Consider the following 18,174-nt stretch of genomic DNA (forward strand, 5'->3'; position numbering starts at 1 on the left):
TGTTGCCACATTCGTTTGTGTTTTGTTAAAAAAAAACAACAAAACAACAAAAAAATACCACAATCCTGAAACTTGAACAGTATTTTCTTCTATTCCACAAAGGTCTCTGACTATAAGCACACACTCAAGACAAACTTTCACTAAACAGGGGCAATCTCAGAAATCCCAAGTTATTTTCAGGAGTAATCTCTTTCAAGGAAAAGAGAAGAAGAGGAAAACCAGCACTGTCCCAGTTAATTGTTTTTCATCTTAAAAACAAACCAAAAAAAAGAAGAGCATTCTTTAAAATACGTGAAAAAGAATCAATACATAAATGGAGAGAGAATTCAGTGGGCTTTGAAAGAAAACATGGTAGTAAGATTCCTAAAAGCATGGGCCACTATGGTAGCTTGGATTACTGAGATAGAAACTCTATTACTCTCTCAAAAGAATAAATAAAACTATTGACTGTCGTTCAGGCATTAAAACACACTCCTATCAACTTCCAATTGCAACTGAATCTCCTCTGGGAGTTTTGTTGGTCCTGAAACCCAACCTGTAGCCGTATTTTCTGACCTATGCTTTTCCAACACATTCACTATGGAGGCTGTTTAGCCAATTCTCCTTCAAAGTCTACTAAAGAGTCTAGTAAAAGTTTGCTGACAGTCCTGCCAGGAACTCCCACTGAACAGCTGCAGTACACACATGTGGAAACATGCCACATAGAGAGGACAAGGTCACATCAGGGAGCAACCAGTGCACAATCCCATGAAACAGAAGTTATGGTACACCCAGCTGACAGAGGAGAACCCTCCTTCTCACCACTCCCACAATGCAGATTCTACCTAAATGGAAATGTTCCACTTCCCAGACAACAGCACACTCCAACTCAAATTCAGGTGAGTAATCAAAGAGACACAGCGGGTCAAAATTAATCATTTTTCCTGACATGGCCAATGTGAACCATTTCAGGAATACAATAGGAAACATGGCAGATACACTTACTGGTATACTCTTTCAGCTGTACTGGGAGAGAAAAAGAAGCAGGTAACTTCAATGAACAGAAGATTTCTATGAGATGTTTAAAAGCTGCATTTACACAGCAAATTCCACAGAGTACCCACAGAGCTTATCAGTGAAGGCTCTTCTCAGATGCACAGAAATTATTTTCCAACTGCAAACACACCCATATCAAATAAATAAAATCCACCTGGAGCAAAAACAACACTGAAAATACATTCAGAGTAAAGCAGCACAATTCCACAAACCTTCTATTAACAAAGCTGAAGCAGGTAAGAAAGCATTAAGTACACATAAGCCATTTCCCCACAACACATCCTTGCTCTTCCCTCCCATCTTCTACCCATACAGTAACAAAACCATACCTGGATCTTTTCGCCCTGGTTTTTCAAAGCGTCTGTCTCCCCTAGAAAGGCAGAATAAAAGTTTCAAATAAGGTTTTAGAACTACTCCATTCATTTCAGGTAAGAGGGGTTCTTGTTTAGTTTAGGTTGGCGTTGGTTTATTTCAATTTTATTTGGTTTTTGTATGTTTTTAAACCAGACCTGGATGGACAGGATTTTTATAGACCCAGATGATAAGTGAAATTTCCAGGAATGTCAATAGACATGGATCCTTTAGCAACTAAGCACGTTTTTAAGAGTGGCCCTATATCCTATCAATACAATAGCATCAAGACTAAAAGGCAAAGTGGATCCTTCAGAAATCCATATTTTTTATCCACAAGTTACTGATTTCCATCTTACTGCCCATTGTTCATATATCTTTGAGTAGCTCCTTCCTGCAAAGAATTTGTCAGATAAATTAAGTACTCTTCTAGTTGCTCCTGACTTTCTAGAAAAACAATTGCTCGATTCACCCTAGAAATTCAGATGTTCCACTCACAGGTATGCTTAAGCATCTTTCTTAGAATATTTTTAAGAAGCCAAAAGGTAAAAATGGGAAACTGACCAGATGCAAGTAGAGAACTTGAAAGGGCTGGAGTTTTCTATTACCTTTCCTCCCAACTCTGTGATCTGTGCATTTCCCTGCCCCCTCCTCGCCCAAATCCACCCTCCACTTCATCAAAACTTCTTTGGTAGAAACCGCTTTCTCCTCGGCCTCTGCCTGAAAAGACAAAAAAAAACACAAATGTTTGAATAAATAATAACAGAAGCTTTGTCAGGTAGGTTGCCCTTTCCAGTTGTCCCTTGCATTCTTAAGCCCCAGCACAATTATCTGGGAGCAAAGAACAAAAAAAAGATCAAAAACTTAGAAGACTCATACAAAAACTCTTATCAAAGCAGCGTAAGATCAGACACAGCAGGCCAACAATTCTGCAGTCGGTGCTGCACAGAAAAACACAAAACATACATACCCAATGGAAACTACCAAACAAAGATGCATTGCTCCCAACTTTACACACAAAAATCAGTTTGCTTTTAACAGCAGCATTCAGTGCAAGGGTCCCACACTGCAGTTACACTTATAATTACTGCTGTCAAAGTTAACAAGGGAGGAGGAGGCTTCATCACTGCACTACTCTGCAGTCCCAATGATTCCCAGCAGAAGCCCCCCAAGAGCAGCAGGAGAAAAAGAATCACAAGATGGGTACAAGGCAAGACAACATCTTGTTACAAGACAACTGTTACTACTAACCTATCATCTGCTCCTGTGGCTACCAAGTATCAAGCTTCAAGTCAGAAGCATCTGGAAGCACTCCTTCAGTGTTTGAGTGGTGCTGTTTTGCTAAACGGAATTATGCAACAAAAACAACACCTGCTCTTGGGAGGTAGCTTCCTGCACTGGTGAGATAAACTGGCCTGTCTGATTCAGCATGGCTGTACTACATAAATGCAGGTGGAGGCAAAGGAGCTGACTGAGCACTTGAGGCAAGAGAACAATTAGCAATGACTGCACCAGAAACATAAATACCTTCACTAAGGGAGATCTTACACTACAAGGCTGACAAAAAAAAATAAGTGCAAAGTTAAGCTGCAAACACTAGGAGCAGTAAAAACATGACGACGCCAATAGCAGCATGATGCCAAGGCATTATGGGTCCCCTAAAATCCTGCAGTTCTTCAGACACTGACCCCAGGAAATTTTAATCTCATACAATGACATCTTTGCCCAGTTTCTTCTGAGCAGGAGAGCTCTTTTCCTCTCTCTCATACAAGATGATAAAAAGAGAACAGCTCACAAGAGAAAGCCATAGGCAGTCAGAGCCAACACAGACTTGCCTCGCATCTCTGAGGCACTGCAAGTGAAAAGATGCATGCCCTTTCCCTACAAAATCAGAGTCCTTTCCTGTTTTTACAGTGAAGGACAGCAGTATCTGTGCTGTTGTCTTGCAGCACATGAAGTCCAAATGCACACTGGTTATTAATAACACACACAGCTAGCAATACAGAGCTGTCATTGGCAATGGAAGGCAAATGCCTTGTGTATGGGGAAGAACAGAATGAGAGCTGGTTTAAAGCAGGATGGCTCACGCCAGCTTTGCAGGTATGTGAAGCAACACCTTGTGACAGTCCCCTCCACACAGCCTTCCCACAACACAGTTCATCAATATTTCAGCTGTGCTCAATCACTGAAACAGCTGGAATTAAAAGATAACTTTGAAAAAAAAAAAAAGATAAACCAACAAAAGCAACTGATCTCAGCAATTCACCCCAAGGCTGTCTTTGGGTCCCAGAGCTACCAATGCCACACAGCACTAGAAAGGACCTGCTGAACCTATCACCTGGTATTGCCACCCTCCTTCAGTGCATTCTCAAGGGAACACTGCCTGGGGTGTGCTTGGTCAGACATGTGCACCTCCAACACAAACCAACCAGATGGCTGCATGGCAACCACACTGCACTGAGATCCATCCCACAAGCCACAGGATAAGTAGCTATAGGAAACTCTGTTGATAAGTCAGTTACTCAGTATTTATACACTCCGATTACTCTGAGTAGATGACTCACACCAGAAAGTGCACACTAGGACACACCTAATACTGACAACAGAAAACATACATTTTTTAAATAATATTAAAAAAAAAAGCTTGTGGTGATAGCGAAAACAGATGCAAACACAGTCTGCAATTCTGCCTTTGTTATGGTTTTTTTTTTTCGGCCCATAAATCCAGAGCCACATGCTTACTTTCTGCACTGTGCCACTTTCAAGTAATATGGCATACAGGGAGCTGAATGTTGAAGTGTTGCTGCTGAAGAGTAAAATTGGTTTTGAATAACAGGTATCAAATGCCAAGTCACAAAATGCCAACGAACACAGGAGTTGAATATAGCAGCTGTGCCACCTGTAATTCAGTCATTCCTTAAAAAGTTACATTATTTTAACTGTCATTATAAAAGCAATGCAACAAGGACTACAGTAAGAGCAGGATAGGTATAGGTCAATTATAGCTATTTGGTTAAGAGACATTTCCACTTTCACACCATCCACATGCTTTCAAAAAACACCAACGACAGATTATAAATGGGAAAGGGGGAGGAAGAGGATAGAGCTCTAATGAGCAGCAAAGCATTCTTCCTAAAGATCTTCACCAAGCAGAGGAACAGCTACAAAACAAGGTGTCTGTAGCCCTGCAGCCCATTTCTGGGACTACTTCAATCTCTACTCGTCTGAAGCTCTTATTCATGAATGCTGACATTCCAGTCCAGCTGCACAAAGAATAGGCTTAGCTACACACCACAGGGAGCTCCCGGGAAAACAAGTCAATTAGGAAAAGGTCACGTGCAAGTGATTTCTTTAGATGATCCAACTTCAGAACTGAATTAGAGGCTTTGCACTCATGTTCTGACACAAGACACATGCAGTACTGACGATGGCAGCCTCACTCTGCAAATGGTTTTTATGAGCAACACCAACTGGTAATTCATCATGTGGTCAAACATTTTCACAACAAAGCAAGCACCACACAGGGACCTCTTGCATATCAGCCAGACACGATCCTTCTCAATAAAGCACAAGATGACCATGGAGAAGTATTACCAAGTGTTAGTTGTAGCTTTAAATAGCTGGGAGTGAAGTTACGCTTAAAGAGTTCCGGCAACCTTGAGGGTAATTTATCTGTTCCTCCCTTCATCCATCTTTGTCACAGATTCCTTCTCACACTCTCCCAAACACTAACACTTTTTGACTCTGCCTCAGTGAGGAAACTCAAATCTCACTGTACACGCTAATTCCTCCCTGGAGCTACGACTGTGCAAGTTGTTTCAAGACACAAATCCAGTTTTGGTGAAGCTGGAGCAGGAAATCAACCAGCAACAGCTTTGCTGCGTATGGCGATGCAAAGTTTGCAAACGGTACCAGGTAATGCTTTGAACCCAGGTCATTTTGCAGGGCAATGAAGAAGAATGTTTTCCAACTGTTAAGCAAGGCAATTCATTTAATGAAAAAGCATAAAAAGATCTTTCATTGTAGCTCGACAGAACAATTGCATATAAAGTTCGCTATTTGCAAGCCAAGAGCTACTTTTACAAGTTTCTTTCACTAGTCCTATGCTAAGTCTTTCATAAGTAACTATTAGAAAGGAAGTCCTCAAATACATAAACATTACATCTGTGATATTACGAATCTACAGTTTTGTTCTGGGAGAAACCCTACATTTCTTTGCTGAGATAGAGCAGCTTTGGTAAGGCTCATCATGCACAGAGCTCACGCTGATGGCTCCAGAAAGCAAAGGGACAGAACAGAAGATCCAAGTTGCAGCCAGGATCAACAAAGAGGGAAAGCTCAGTAATTTCCTGTTTTCATCTGTATCAAGAATGAAAAGTGAGTGAGGTAAGAAGCGGACAGTGCTCGAGGACTTTCCTCCATTCACTCACAAATACTCAAAGTCAGCCAGGCCAAGATACCAACTGTAGCAATGCACTAAAAATTTCTCCCAAAACAAACTGAATTTAATCTTTCACTGTCTCCTTGTGCTTCTTCTTGCCATATTAACAGATAAAAACGACTCTCTAGAACACTGAATGCCACCTACAATCCTAATGTTTTAAACTAGATTAGTGGAATTCTCTCCCTCCCCACAGATCTGTTTCATACTCTTAAAGTTATGTTTAACAGTTCTGAATGAATTCCCTGTCCCTACTTGAAGCTACCTTTCTTTTTGCTTTCCATACCCAACGATACAAAAGAGGCACCCGACGTGCATTAGGAGAGCATGCAGAACTATCACTGAGAATCCAGTCTTCATTCTTTGAAGCCTTTCCTGTAAGATCTTGTTAAAGTCTCAAGTGAAAATAAACCGATCGGGAGAAACTATTACTGAGCTTCATCTAACATCAGTTGGAAGTTTTAACCTGGATGAGCTGCACTGCAGGACACCCCACTAACAGCTCACCTCGACCTCTGGAGGAACTTCGACCTCGAGGAGCCCCTACCACCGTTCCTCCTCCACGTCCCGTCAACCGCAGGACAGCAGCACTGTTTACAGACATGGAGAAATTTCTCTGTAAGAAGAAGAGAGGCAAGGTGAGATTCGATTACAAACACTTCCCATTTCACAAATACAGCCCAACACCAGTTCTGCTTTCCTTGTGTTCATCACAAGCTCTACAACAGACTAACACTGACAAGTAAAAGGACTCCTCGGAAACATTAACAGCTGAAGTGGTCCATAAGAGCATCTTTACCATTATTACTGCTCCAAGGTTACTTACCTGACACTTCCATGCTCTAAAGCTACCAAGTGAGCATCTTCTTCTTTATTGGATCAGGCTAATTAGAACACTAGCAGCTTTAAACACTGCCATTCGGTTACAAAAAGTGATTGATATTTGACAGCATTGATTAGGAACAATTCTAAACCCATTTCTCATAAAGCAATAACATGCAAAGAGCAACAAGATCCGAATTTGATCGTGTGCACTGCTTCTATTTACCTCTGAAGAAATAAGTGCTTTTTTCTCAAAATGTATCATAGCAGTAACAATATTAGGGGAAAACTACATGTGTCAAAGGTCTCTGAAATGTAAGTGATACTCCTTTTCAGGAAGACAAGGAACATGGATACAATTTGAATAAGTAATGGCTGAAGAAAAAGCCACTTCAACAGAGTATGGATAATTTCAACTCCTTCCCCATTCTCAGAGCTCAAATAGTTTGGAAAAAAAATAATTGTGCCAGAAAACAAGATCAAGAAATACTAACAAGCAAACCTAAATTCACATGCTTTCCAAAGGCAAGCTTTAACTAACAAACAGAGGACTCAACAGCTGTCATTGGCTTCTTGATAGAACTCAAGAGGCAAACTGCTTACACGAATTCCAATTACTACACATTTGAAGATCTTCAAAGAACAAGGAGACAAGAAGTTAGATTTGAAATCTGCATGGCTAACATCAAAACCAGCAGGAATCCAAAGGAATTTTAGCCTGCTTCAGAATCAGATCCAATTACTTGGATGTTCTTTCTATGAAACAAATCTTCCTTCAAGAAATAAATGGTAACTAAGTAGATCTGACAAGGAAAGTCCAGCAGCAAATCCACAACTAAAATCCACTGCAGAACAGCAGGGTAAGCGGCCAGTAAACGTGATTTGATTTTCCTAGCTCGAAACTGATAACAATCACTTCAACATCAAGCCAGAATGAATCACCTTTATTTGCCTCTAAGGAAATCACTACCTTTCCTGCTGTGAACATTTCTGAGGGCTTTTTTTTTTTTTCAAGCAGTTGATTTTTTTTTCCACTGTTGGTTTGGTTTTGTTTTTAAAACTCACAAACCCTTTTCTACAATACTGCAGATTAAGTTACTACCAGCTTTACATGCCAACTGTGGGCTTTGTTTGGTGAGAAGACATCCCATCCTACAAAGCACATGGGACAGACAAACAAAATAGCTGTGCTCAAAGGAGGAGAACAGGAAACACCACTCAAAAGTTTACAACAGCTGGTCAACTGCTCCACTTGACAGCTGATAACGAAGATAAGGAAACAAAAGTACTACTATCACTTCTTTTTTCTAATTAAAAGATAAAAACACAGATCTAGAGACTACTTAAACTAGCACTTCTACAAATCACTGTCATTTCTTCAAAAATATGTAGAATTCCAATTTTGTTTTAGAGTCATTTTAAAATCATTACCTACGATCTCTACCATGAACTGTCTGACAGGAAGTGATTTCATTTCATTCACCCATTATTTTTAAGCATCTTTTTTTCTTTATTACTTGAAAATCCGGATGCCAATAAAAACACAGATCATCATGGATGTTTTAGATACAGTCTTCTGTCTTTCTTTCAGACCTTCAGGAGTTCTGAGAGGTGCTGCAGCTGTGGAAGTTTCTACTCATTTAAAGCACAAATTAGTTTACATCCAGTATTTTACTGAAAAAAAAAAAACTAAGCTGCTAATTAGATTCACTGTTCTGTGTAAGAGATTCCTTTTTGATGTCTTACCTCTCCATTTAGAACATGATGAATGAAATTTCTTTTAAAAAAAATAAATCAGAATTTAACTCACTTGCCTGCCTAAATGCTGAACAAATTCTCCTCATTTCTCTAACTGCATGTGGCTTGCTGTGGTGAAGATACAAGACTCAGAACACACCTAATGATAACAATCAACATAGAAAGATCACAAAAGGTAACAAAAGCAAAGTCAAAAAAGCAAAAAGCCTTCCTGCTGCTGAGTACATTACCTCAGTGTCCATCCCTGACGCTGCACACGGTAGTGCAAAGCCACCCTAAGAGGGTCTCAATTCATTCTTACCTAGTAAATGGAGGATTATACCAATAAACAAAAAACAGAAACATAACTGTGAATACACACACACACCAAAAAAGATATTTACTAAGATCCTGAGACTTCCTCCCTTACTCCACAAGCAGATTTTCAGATTAATACAACTGAATTCGTTCCTAAACCAAACACGAACAAGGAGAACAAACCAAAGGATCAAGCTGCAGTACTGCCAGTGGTGACCTTGGAAACCTCTGCAAAAGCAATCTGCAGAAACTCTCTCTTCAAAAGGCAGGTTCCTTGAAAACAGATCTTCTACAAATCTATAATCTCATGCAATAAAACTTGCTAGAAGTTCAATCACTTGAACTCTATGTTAGCTCACCATCCTCATCACAAATGGTGTTCTACATAATGGATAAAAAGGACATCCTTAACAGAGGGTACTGCAGCCCCAAGTATCTGACTACAGTTAAGTTTAATAGGGATAAACAAACACAACCTTGAATTCATACCGTTGACATGATTTACCATTTGCCTCTAGCTACCATATCTAAATCTACTTGAGAAATGTCATGCAAGTTCATCCTAAGCATACTAAATACACAACCTACAATACTGTCAGGAGCACAACTGCCAGGCTGCAAGCAAGAGCTGCTGTGAATCCATAGCTAGACTGGTTCAGCTTCTATTGAACGCAGCTGTGCTCAAGTCTGTGTTCTGCTCACTGTGTCCTCTACAGGACTCTAAAAATCACTGTCCTTCAAGTTCTGATAAAGCTATACTGCCTTCAATATTCATGAAGGAAGAATAAAGTTGTTTTAAACTCTCCAGTCTTACTTGGAGTCTTCCTGTACCATGACTACAGCAAATCCATTCATATTCACCTCAAGATTGCTTATAAACACACACCACAGATTCTCAATGATAAGCAATGTTAATTACATCATGGGAGTACAAACACCAAGAATTTCTGCTAGCCTATGTAACACTGTTTGCTTAGCATCTCAAACAAATCAGTCACAAAGGGGAAAAAAATCCAGAATCACTTAAGAAAAAAAAGATAGTTTGCATCCTCTGGATCCTCTGAAAGCATTAAAAAAAGATTTAAAATAGATATATGGACTTCTTCTCAGAGACAGATTCACACTTCTACGGAGAATGCAGAGCACTGTTAAGCCCATCATGAAGATCACTGTAAAATTAAACATGAGAATAGGCAGAAGAAAATAGAAGCACTGCACACCAATTCCTCAGAAACTGTCAAGACTGATGAAACACTGAGCACTACCATAGAGCTCCACCTAAAGGAAGCCCACAAAAAAGCCAGAGACTTTTAGGGAGAACAGCAATAGGACCGGGGGTAATGGCTTTCAGCTGTAAGCTCAGCAGCACTTGTCATCTTCACCTGCTAGAGACAACTCAGCACATCATCAATAACACAGCCTTAAACTGCTACTATTCCTCCTGGATAATATCGTGACAATTAGCACGAGCCCACATTCCCTTTGACTATAAAAGGCCTGTAGTTCACTGTCTAAATGACTCCATTGTTTACCAGAACAAAAAATGTGTCCAAAAGTTTATTGAACACCAAGGTTCAACATTCTGGTGTGCTACTGTGTGCCCAGCTGACCAATTCCTGGGCTCACTGACCAAATCCTTCCTGGTTCTATTGGAGAATGGAAGCTGGGGCTAAAGTTTCCCATAAAAGCAAATCCTCAATCTCAGTTGCCTTTTAAGACAACAACTCTGATAAGAAGTGCCTACAACACATTCACAAAAACAAATACGGCTGCTGAATAAAAGCTAAACTACTAGCACACTGTCAGAGGACAGCATACTAAAAAAAAAATGTAAACCAACACTGAAGAGGAAGGAACTCCAGAAAAGATTAAAAGGATATGTCAGAATCCCAAGACACAAAGATGAGGGGAAGAAAAAAAATTAATACAAGGCAGCATGGGACAGAAGAATGAGGATGCTCTAAAATCCTAAATATCATCACTTCCCAATTCCTGCTAGAGAAACAAGCTACACTCTGATCAGCAAAACCACCTGGGTTTCTGCTATTAGAAAACAACCACCACAAGCCATGGTATTGTGAAGAAAAGGGCAAAGGAATAATATATCAAAGAGCAACTGCATAATGAGAAGTTCTGAAAAATCATAAAGAGAGAATAAGTTCAGTCAGAAATCTGAGGCATTAAGGCAGAGCATGGCAGACAGTGTCCCCTGCAAGGAGCTAGCTTGGAAGTAAGGAATTTCAAACTACTCAGAGCAGTAAACCTTGAAATAGAATCTTGTGTACTACCCGTTCTGACCCATTTTTCACTTATAACTACTGAAACCAAACAAGAAAATAATCAAGCAGCTGCTTACATATGAAGTAGTTCAAATTTCTTTGGAATTTTTAGCACTCTTAATAGGCAAAAGACTTCAACACTTCTCCAAAGACCACAAACTAGTTTCCAGAACTTAGATACTTTAGAGAAGGTGGCCCAAAATTGCAGAAAGATTCACTTGCTTGAAAATGTTGTGTACTTTAAAAAAAAAAAAAAAAAAAAGAAATTCTACTCAGAAAATGATCCTGGATTAATAAATTGTTCTATAAATGGCACAGCAGCATATACAAAATATCTGTTCAATCTTAAGATAATCCATGAGTATAAATATAATTCTAGCACGTTTTCAAAACCCCCTTGCCTTAAGTCTATCAATTTCAGATATGGGGTCCTAACAAATTTTATGGTTTTAACAGAGGCATACTCTTTATTTTCCTTTTGCCCTAATAGCAGCCCACATTCGTATTTATTTTAAAGAATCCTATCTTTCTGCAAGGACACAAACCTGTTCTTCTTCTGTAAAAGGTACAAGTGCCAGTGGTGGCAGGGGCTCCTCTTGTAAAATAGGCAGAAACTCCTTATCCAGAAGGTCTGAAGGTATCTGTAGGAAAAGTAAATAGACAATTACTTGATATGCCCTGGCAATTACAGTTCAGTGATAAAGCAACACGCATCAATTCACACAACATTTTTTATCCTGTCAACTCTCACCACCCAGTACAGCAGTATTTCCAATAACATAACTGGAGTGGGTGCAACTCAACTAAGAATTTACTTTTCCAGAAAAAAAAAAAGTCTTCTAGACAAAATATCTGACACATTTACCGCCCACAACTAAACTATGAAAAGCATCATATGCACCAATGCTCCAAACTGCACACAAGTCCAAAGCAAATCTGAACAAGGTGAAATTTCAAATGGTAAACAATTCTTTTCTAAGTGCAGAGCAAATTTGTACATGGATTTTTATTTAGTATATTAGCAGAATTCACATACACTGTCTCTGAGGTTGTATTTGATTTTAAAATCAAGGTTTCCAACTTACAATCAGCAAAGAGAAGAAAAAAGTAAAATAAAATTAAGCAACAAACACTAATAATGATTTAAGTACAAATGAGTTTGAACACAATTTTTAATGGCATGTCCATCAAAAGATGTGTCCTTGAGCATGTGGACAAGCTACAATTACTGCCAAGTGAGTTCTGACGATGCCAACAGAGAACACTGCTTCAAGAATATCTAGCTTACAACAGAAGAGAGAGAGAATTCTGACAATTTCAGTTGAAGTGTGCCCTCCATGAGAACCTGAGGGAACAATATGGAGCTGCAACAGGGGAGGTACAGCTTGGGTCTCCAGAAAAGGCTCTTCAGTGAGAGGGTGAACAGGCACTAGAACAGCCTCCCCAGGGAAGTGGTCATGGCTTGCTGGAGTTCAAGAAATGTCAGAGAATGGCTTAGGTTGGAAAGGACGTTAAAGATCATCCAATTGCAATCCCCTGCCGTGGGCAGGGTTGCCATCCTCTAGATCAGGCTACCCAGGGCCCCATCCAATCTGGCCTTGAGTGTCTCCACTCAAGGATGAAGCATTCACAACTTCTCTGGAAAACACCCTGAGTCACACTGTCTGATTTCTGGATGATTTTGTGCGGTGTCAGGAGTTGGGACACTGAGTGCCCTCAGTGAGTCTGTGTATAAGCAATGCAAGGCCCCCAGCACAGTACAAAAACACCAGTACATTGACACTAAGAGGTGTGCATACATCTCTACTAACAAAGCTATCCTGCAAACTGCAGTTCTCACTGTCCCTCCCTGACTCACAGGTAGGGTTCCTGGAGGGATTCAGACTCTCAGGTCACTGTGTGCCTGCTGCAACAACACACTAATCTTCATTTATCCCATGTTTACAAACACAGCAGGAATTACTCCTTTACCTGAAATACCCTCAAAAATATGATTACTCTATCAATGAGAACTTTCACTTGTAATTCAACTAGATGAAAGTTAATTTTCTTTTTTTCCCCACATTGTTTTATAACATGTGCTGGACTGTATTTGTAAACTTCACTCCCAGAGAAATGATGAGGACTGCTGACTGAGCTGGTTACCTGCTAAACTTAACTGTCTTAAGTGAAAATAAACAGGGGGTTCTCACCTTCCCCCCCCCAAGTGGTGTTAGTGCAACTGATTGTCTGAATTTCAAGTTGAATCAATGAATTGTTTTAATTATATTAAATAAAATGCTTTGCTACCAAGGCAAGAAAAATCTGCTCTGTTGCAAAGGGACTTTAATCCTCAGTCACTTGTTGCAATAGATTTGATTAAGGCAATTTAGGTGGGGTGCTTTGACCTAAGGAGTACAGGAATCTCCCCTTCAGAGGAAAGAAAAGAACAATTAATGCATTAGAAGTGGGATCAAATGAGCACATAGACCTCTTCAGTCTCTGCCAAGGAATATGGATTTGTGTCCATAACCATATAATACAAATAACTATCTCTAATCACAAGATGGTGCACACACACACGCCAGGCCTTCTTCCTCTTCCTGCTTACCTTATTATCCTTTACAAAAAGTGCCAACATTTCTTCTCTCCCATAGCGATAGTCTGCTAGTTTGTACTTTGGCAAAGCTGGAGACAGAGGAGGGGATGTCACACTCCCGCCACTGGACAAAGCTCGCAGCCTAGAAAAGAAAAAAAGGCTGAGAAAGCACTGAAAGCTGATTTCAGGAGAATGCATCTTCCTCTCTGCTGTTACCACTCTTCACACTTCAAAATTGGACACAGACAAAATAAATCCAGACTTAAAAGTAAAGACATTTACACAATCTAACTGCAAAACACAAACGTGATGCTTCAAGAACAATGAAACTGCTTTCCTCATTTCTCTGGTAGCCACAAGTAAAAAAGAAAACAAAGCATGTATTCATATGCACGCAAACAGCTCCATGAGCACTTCAGTCCCCTGAAGAACTCGATGTTGACTACATAGTGAAGTAGCTACACCCCTGAAATACTTACACTAGGTAAACAAAATTCAGTTGTATCATCTGTCTTCCGTACATAAGATTGAGAACAGATATTTTTTGGTCAAAGTCAAAATTCTTACCATGCAAACATTAATCTACTCTAAGGAAAAAGGGTGAAACATTTAACAAAGTTTAACAAACAACAGATTTTGTTAAGTTTGTTTAACAGTTTGTTAAGTGAAGTTTCTTCCTCTGTCATTGAAGTCTCTGAAAACCAACACTCTAGATTCCTTTTGCAGGAATTGAAATGAATGTCATTTTTCACCATGCATGCCACACTTCAGTATTTCTGTACACAAGCTGTACAAAACAGCCACACTTTCAAAGACATTTCAAGCCACGAGCTAACTCACAATATCCTCACTAGTGAGCTTGTCCTATCTTACACAGGCAAGCTACTCAACATCTTGTAGACAGGATCTGATTGTTATACAGCATTATACCCCGTCCTTCGATGACTGGATGTATGACTGGGCAGAATAAGACTAATTAATTGATGGATTGGATATAACGTCTCATTCTGCCCAGTCATTTCCTCAGCTAGCCAACCACCCCACACTTTCCAATCTGAGGAACATTTCACAAAGGATGCAAGTCAAGACAAAAGCAGCAGACCACTCCCTGCAGTCTCCTTTGGTGTGCACCTTTAGCAAGTATAACACTAGAAACTATTTTCAACAGTTTCAAACTCCTCAGAAAGGCAGGCAGGCTAAACTAACATACTGATCCAACACTTATTTTCCATCTAAGCAACGAAGCATGTTCTGTGGGATATTTTTTAAACTGCATAGAAAGGAAAATATAATTTTTAAGTCACAGAACGGCCTGGGTTGAAAAGGAGCACAATGCTCATCCAGTTCCAACCCCCTGCTATGTGCAGGGTCACCACCCACCAGACAAGGCTGCCCAGAGCCACATCCAGCCTGGCCTTGAATGCCTGCAGGGATGGGGCATCCACAGCCCCCTTGGGCAACCTGTTCCAGCCTCTATGTGAAAAAAAGTCAAACTGCTGTTTCTTTTTTTAGTTTGGTGCCACCCAGTGGCAATTTCCTTACACACCACATCCAAATGAAAAATGGCTGGAGGGGCATTAATCAGAGGATTAGATGGCTCAGTGTAACCCCCCAATGCCAATCCAGATTAAACGTGACCCAGAGTGTCACTATTAAGAAGTGATACAATACCATAGGGGACACACTGGAGTATGCTGCAGCACAAAATAATCATTAAAAATCTTAAAGAGTTTTATTCCATTATTCCTAAATTACATGGAAAATAACATTTGGGGTTTATTTTTAAATGAGTTCTCTCTCCATCCCCACCCCCTTCCTTTTTCCCCATATAGCTGCGGCTTTCTTCCATCAATGAATCTAATAATGTCTGTCTGCTACACTTCAGAGCACTTCAGCATAAGACATCTGCCCAGTGGGTATCGTTATAGATAAAGTCATTCTTAGCATTCTTTTAATTTAACTAAATAGACTTTCTCATTGCTTTTGGGGCAATCGTGTCCTTCTTTGATACCCCACAATTTCTGTCGATTATGTATATAATGTGCCAGTTAGTGTGAATGCAATATTCCAGCAATAGTCCTACCATGTGCTATGCAGCAGTTGCATTTCCTGTAATCATTCCACACTCATTTATACATTTAAGGAAACCATACCAGCTGAAGTCTTGTTTGCAATTTCAGCCAATAATTATTTAAAAAACTGGAGCAAATACTGAAAAATAATCACACTTGTGCAGTCAGTCTTGGGCCAGGACAATGCATGCTGGACAAACATCAGTACAATTATACGGTGTCATAGATTCATTTCCCTTTAAGGCAGCAGCTGACTACCTATGGCACTTTTCTGTATGGAAATGCAGGAAGCGATGAGACCACAAGACACACTTGTTTCATGTATATTCATACTGGGAAAAGAAAGCTAGCTTAGGCACAGAGGTCATTCCAATAAGAACAGGGTAAGAATTTCCTTATTAGTACGTAGCACATGGAAGAACAAACAAGAAAGCTGTCTACCACACTTTGTGTATCCCTCTGAGATCACAAGCATTACTCCTCTCTCAGTACACGGTAGCAATGTGAATGGTATGCACTATTCTCACATGCAACATTTCATATCTGTACCATTTTAAAGAAAAATGAAGGCTAGCTTTATAACACTGCTTTCAGTCACTGGTCAGAAACTGCAGCAAAGCAGTAAGGAACTACAACAGTATGATATGCCATTCAGTCTTAGAACCTACTTAGTTCCAAAAGACAAAAGTCTCAGTGTTTTTTTAAGTGAGAAACTACTCACCATTCAGGCCCAAAGTTCAGTGTCTGGGTTTCTGCTGCCATTGTTTCTTGTTCTATTATTTTTTAAAAAAGCTTGAACCTGAAAAATAAGAAGTGTTACCATGAGAACAACTAGATTGATACAATCCTCCAGAAGTCTCCTTCCAAACAAAAGCACATCTGGTCATGCAAAAAACAGAAGAAAATGACTACTGGATTTTTTTATTATTATTTTTATGGTGTCCATTTCAGCTCTCTAACACAGGATAATTTACTAGAATTGATGCAGTTGTTTCTATAGCATCCTCTGGTCCAAATGTCTCTTAGCAGCTCCAACAGGACACTGGATCAGTAGTGCCTGTGGACACTGTTTGCACAAGCAGCCTCTTGGCAAATCAAAGACTACCACAAGGCAGCCAAACATGGAGAATTTGGCACATAATCCTCTCCTGTGAGAACAGTAATGCTTAATTAACAGAACTGTAGCTTCCTGACAATAAGAAGATTTAGAAACAATCACTAGATTTACAGCAAGAAAGACTTGCCAGTTGAGTGTCAGAGTATTCAAGCTATTTCCACTGCTCACTCTTAAAAAATAAGCTTCCTGATAAATGGGTATAGCCAATGCTGTGACATTCTCCTAAATCTGCAAGGAGATGCTAGGGTTTCTCTCATTCTTAGTTTTATTAAGCAAAAAAAAATGCACAACTTAAGACATTGCTTACTCTCATTGCTTCCTATTAGCCAAGTTACTGCAGGCCCTAGTGAAGGTCAGCTCTAAGTTCCTACGTAACAAGGACACATGGACAGGGGCAGACAATGGCACGCTGGACAGGAAGGAATGAGACCAAGGGAAAGCTACCAAGTTCTGTGAGAAGGGAGTCCAGCCCAGCTCTAGAGAAGTGACTTTTACAGTAAGAAAATAACAGCTCCTCTTCCCTTCCAGCAACAGCAAACACAAATACAAAGAGGAAGTTTTTGTTTCAATTTCAACATCAAGCATACTGTAGCCAAAGTCCCTCCCCACAATAACAAAAAAGGATTGGAAGCATTACCTACAGAAACTGGTTGATTAGACTTCAAGAACCATAAAGACAGATGGGAGGGAGGGAGCTTGGCTGTATCAGAACTCTGTTCCTTAAAGACCTAAGGATTAAATAAGGAGCTTGGTAAGTTTGTCTTTACTTTGCATGAAAAGATGATGGAAAAGAAAAAGAGATGGGCAGATAAAAGCAGGAAGAGGGCATTAGCTACTGAAGAAGAGAAAAAGAAAACAAGAGTAAGCATTTTTTTAATGCATATGCTACTGATATAACTGTACTAAAGGCCAAAAAATAATAGTCTGAAAGTTACAAAATGTCAAGAAATGCTAAAACTGCTTGGGCAAACCTCATCCAGATCTTTTAGACATATATATAACAGCCAGCTGTAAAAACCTCTGCAGTCTAAACCTACCAGGCAACATTTGGCTCACTTATTTTTACTACAAATCATATTAATTTTGTCCATCCTTTCAATACGATTGATGTACAAATCAGCGTTTTTATTTTCCCAGTAAAGCTATATAATAAAATGGGATTATTACCACTACACAGACCAGAAAGTAACAGATTAAAATCCAAGTATCCAGGTAGTCTCACAGGCCTCATCTGAGATGATTTCACTCTGCTTTGAGATGCCTTTTTTTTTTTTTTTTTTTTAAAAAAAACAACCAACAGCTCAGGAGAATACTGACAGCAAATCCACTCCTCAGTTCTACAAAACAAGCTACAAAGGTGAAGTTCGGTGCCTCACGGAGGTGTACAACAGCCATACATGTGAAAAATACCTTGGAACCACTCC

At 39.7% G+C, this 18,174-nt stretch overlaps 1 protein-coding gene across 12 annotated transcripts in view; it reads right to left on the bottom strand.

Moving 5' to 3' along the window:
- The window catches only part of GIGYF2 (GRB10 interacting GYF protein 2), a 71,905-nt gene that overhangs the window by 43,922 nt on the left and 9,809 nt on the right, over nucleotides 1–18,174 (bottom strand). For 10 of the 12 annotated variants that reach the window (XM_085232488.1, XM_085232483.1, XM_085232477.1 and 7 more), the window contains exons 2-7: nucleotides 16,355–16,432; nucleotides 13,574–13,703; nucleotides 11,529–11,624; nucleotides 6,335–6,443; nucleotides 1,995–2,106; nucleotides 1,365–1,405 (exon numbers count right to left, since the gene is read on the bottom strand). In XM_085232488.1, coding sequence (XP_085088614.1) covers nucleotides 1,365–1,405; nucleotides 1,995–2,106; nucleotides 6,335–6,443; nucleotides 11,529–11,624; nucleotides 13,574–13,703; nucleotides 16,355–16,395 — 529 coding nt within the window. In that variant the 5' untranslated portion in view covers nucleotides 16,396–16,432. Of the gene's footprint in view, nucleotides 1–1,364; nucleotides 1,406–1,994; nucleotides 2,107–6,334; nucleotides 6,444–11,528; nucleotides 11,625–13,573; nucleotides 13,704–16,354; nucleotides 16,433–17,387; nucleotides 17,479–18,174 lie in introns of all 12 variants that reach the window. The other 2 variants (XM_085232479.1, XM_085232478.1) reach the window with 2 other exon arrangements.

This window comes from Meleagris gallopavo, chromosome 11 (assembly GCF_905368555.1).
Source record: "Meleagris gallopavo chromosome 11, MGAL_WU_HG_1.1, whole genome shotgun sequence".
Lineage (NCBI taxonomy): Eukaryota > Metazoa > Chordata > Aves > Galliformes > Phasianidae > Meleagris > Meleagris gallopavo.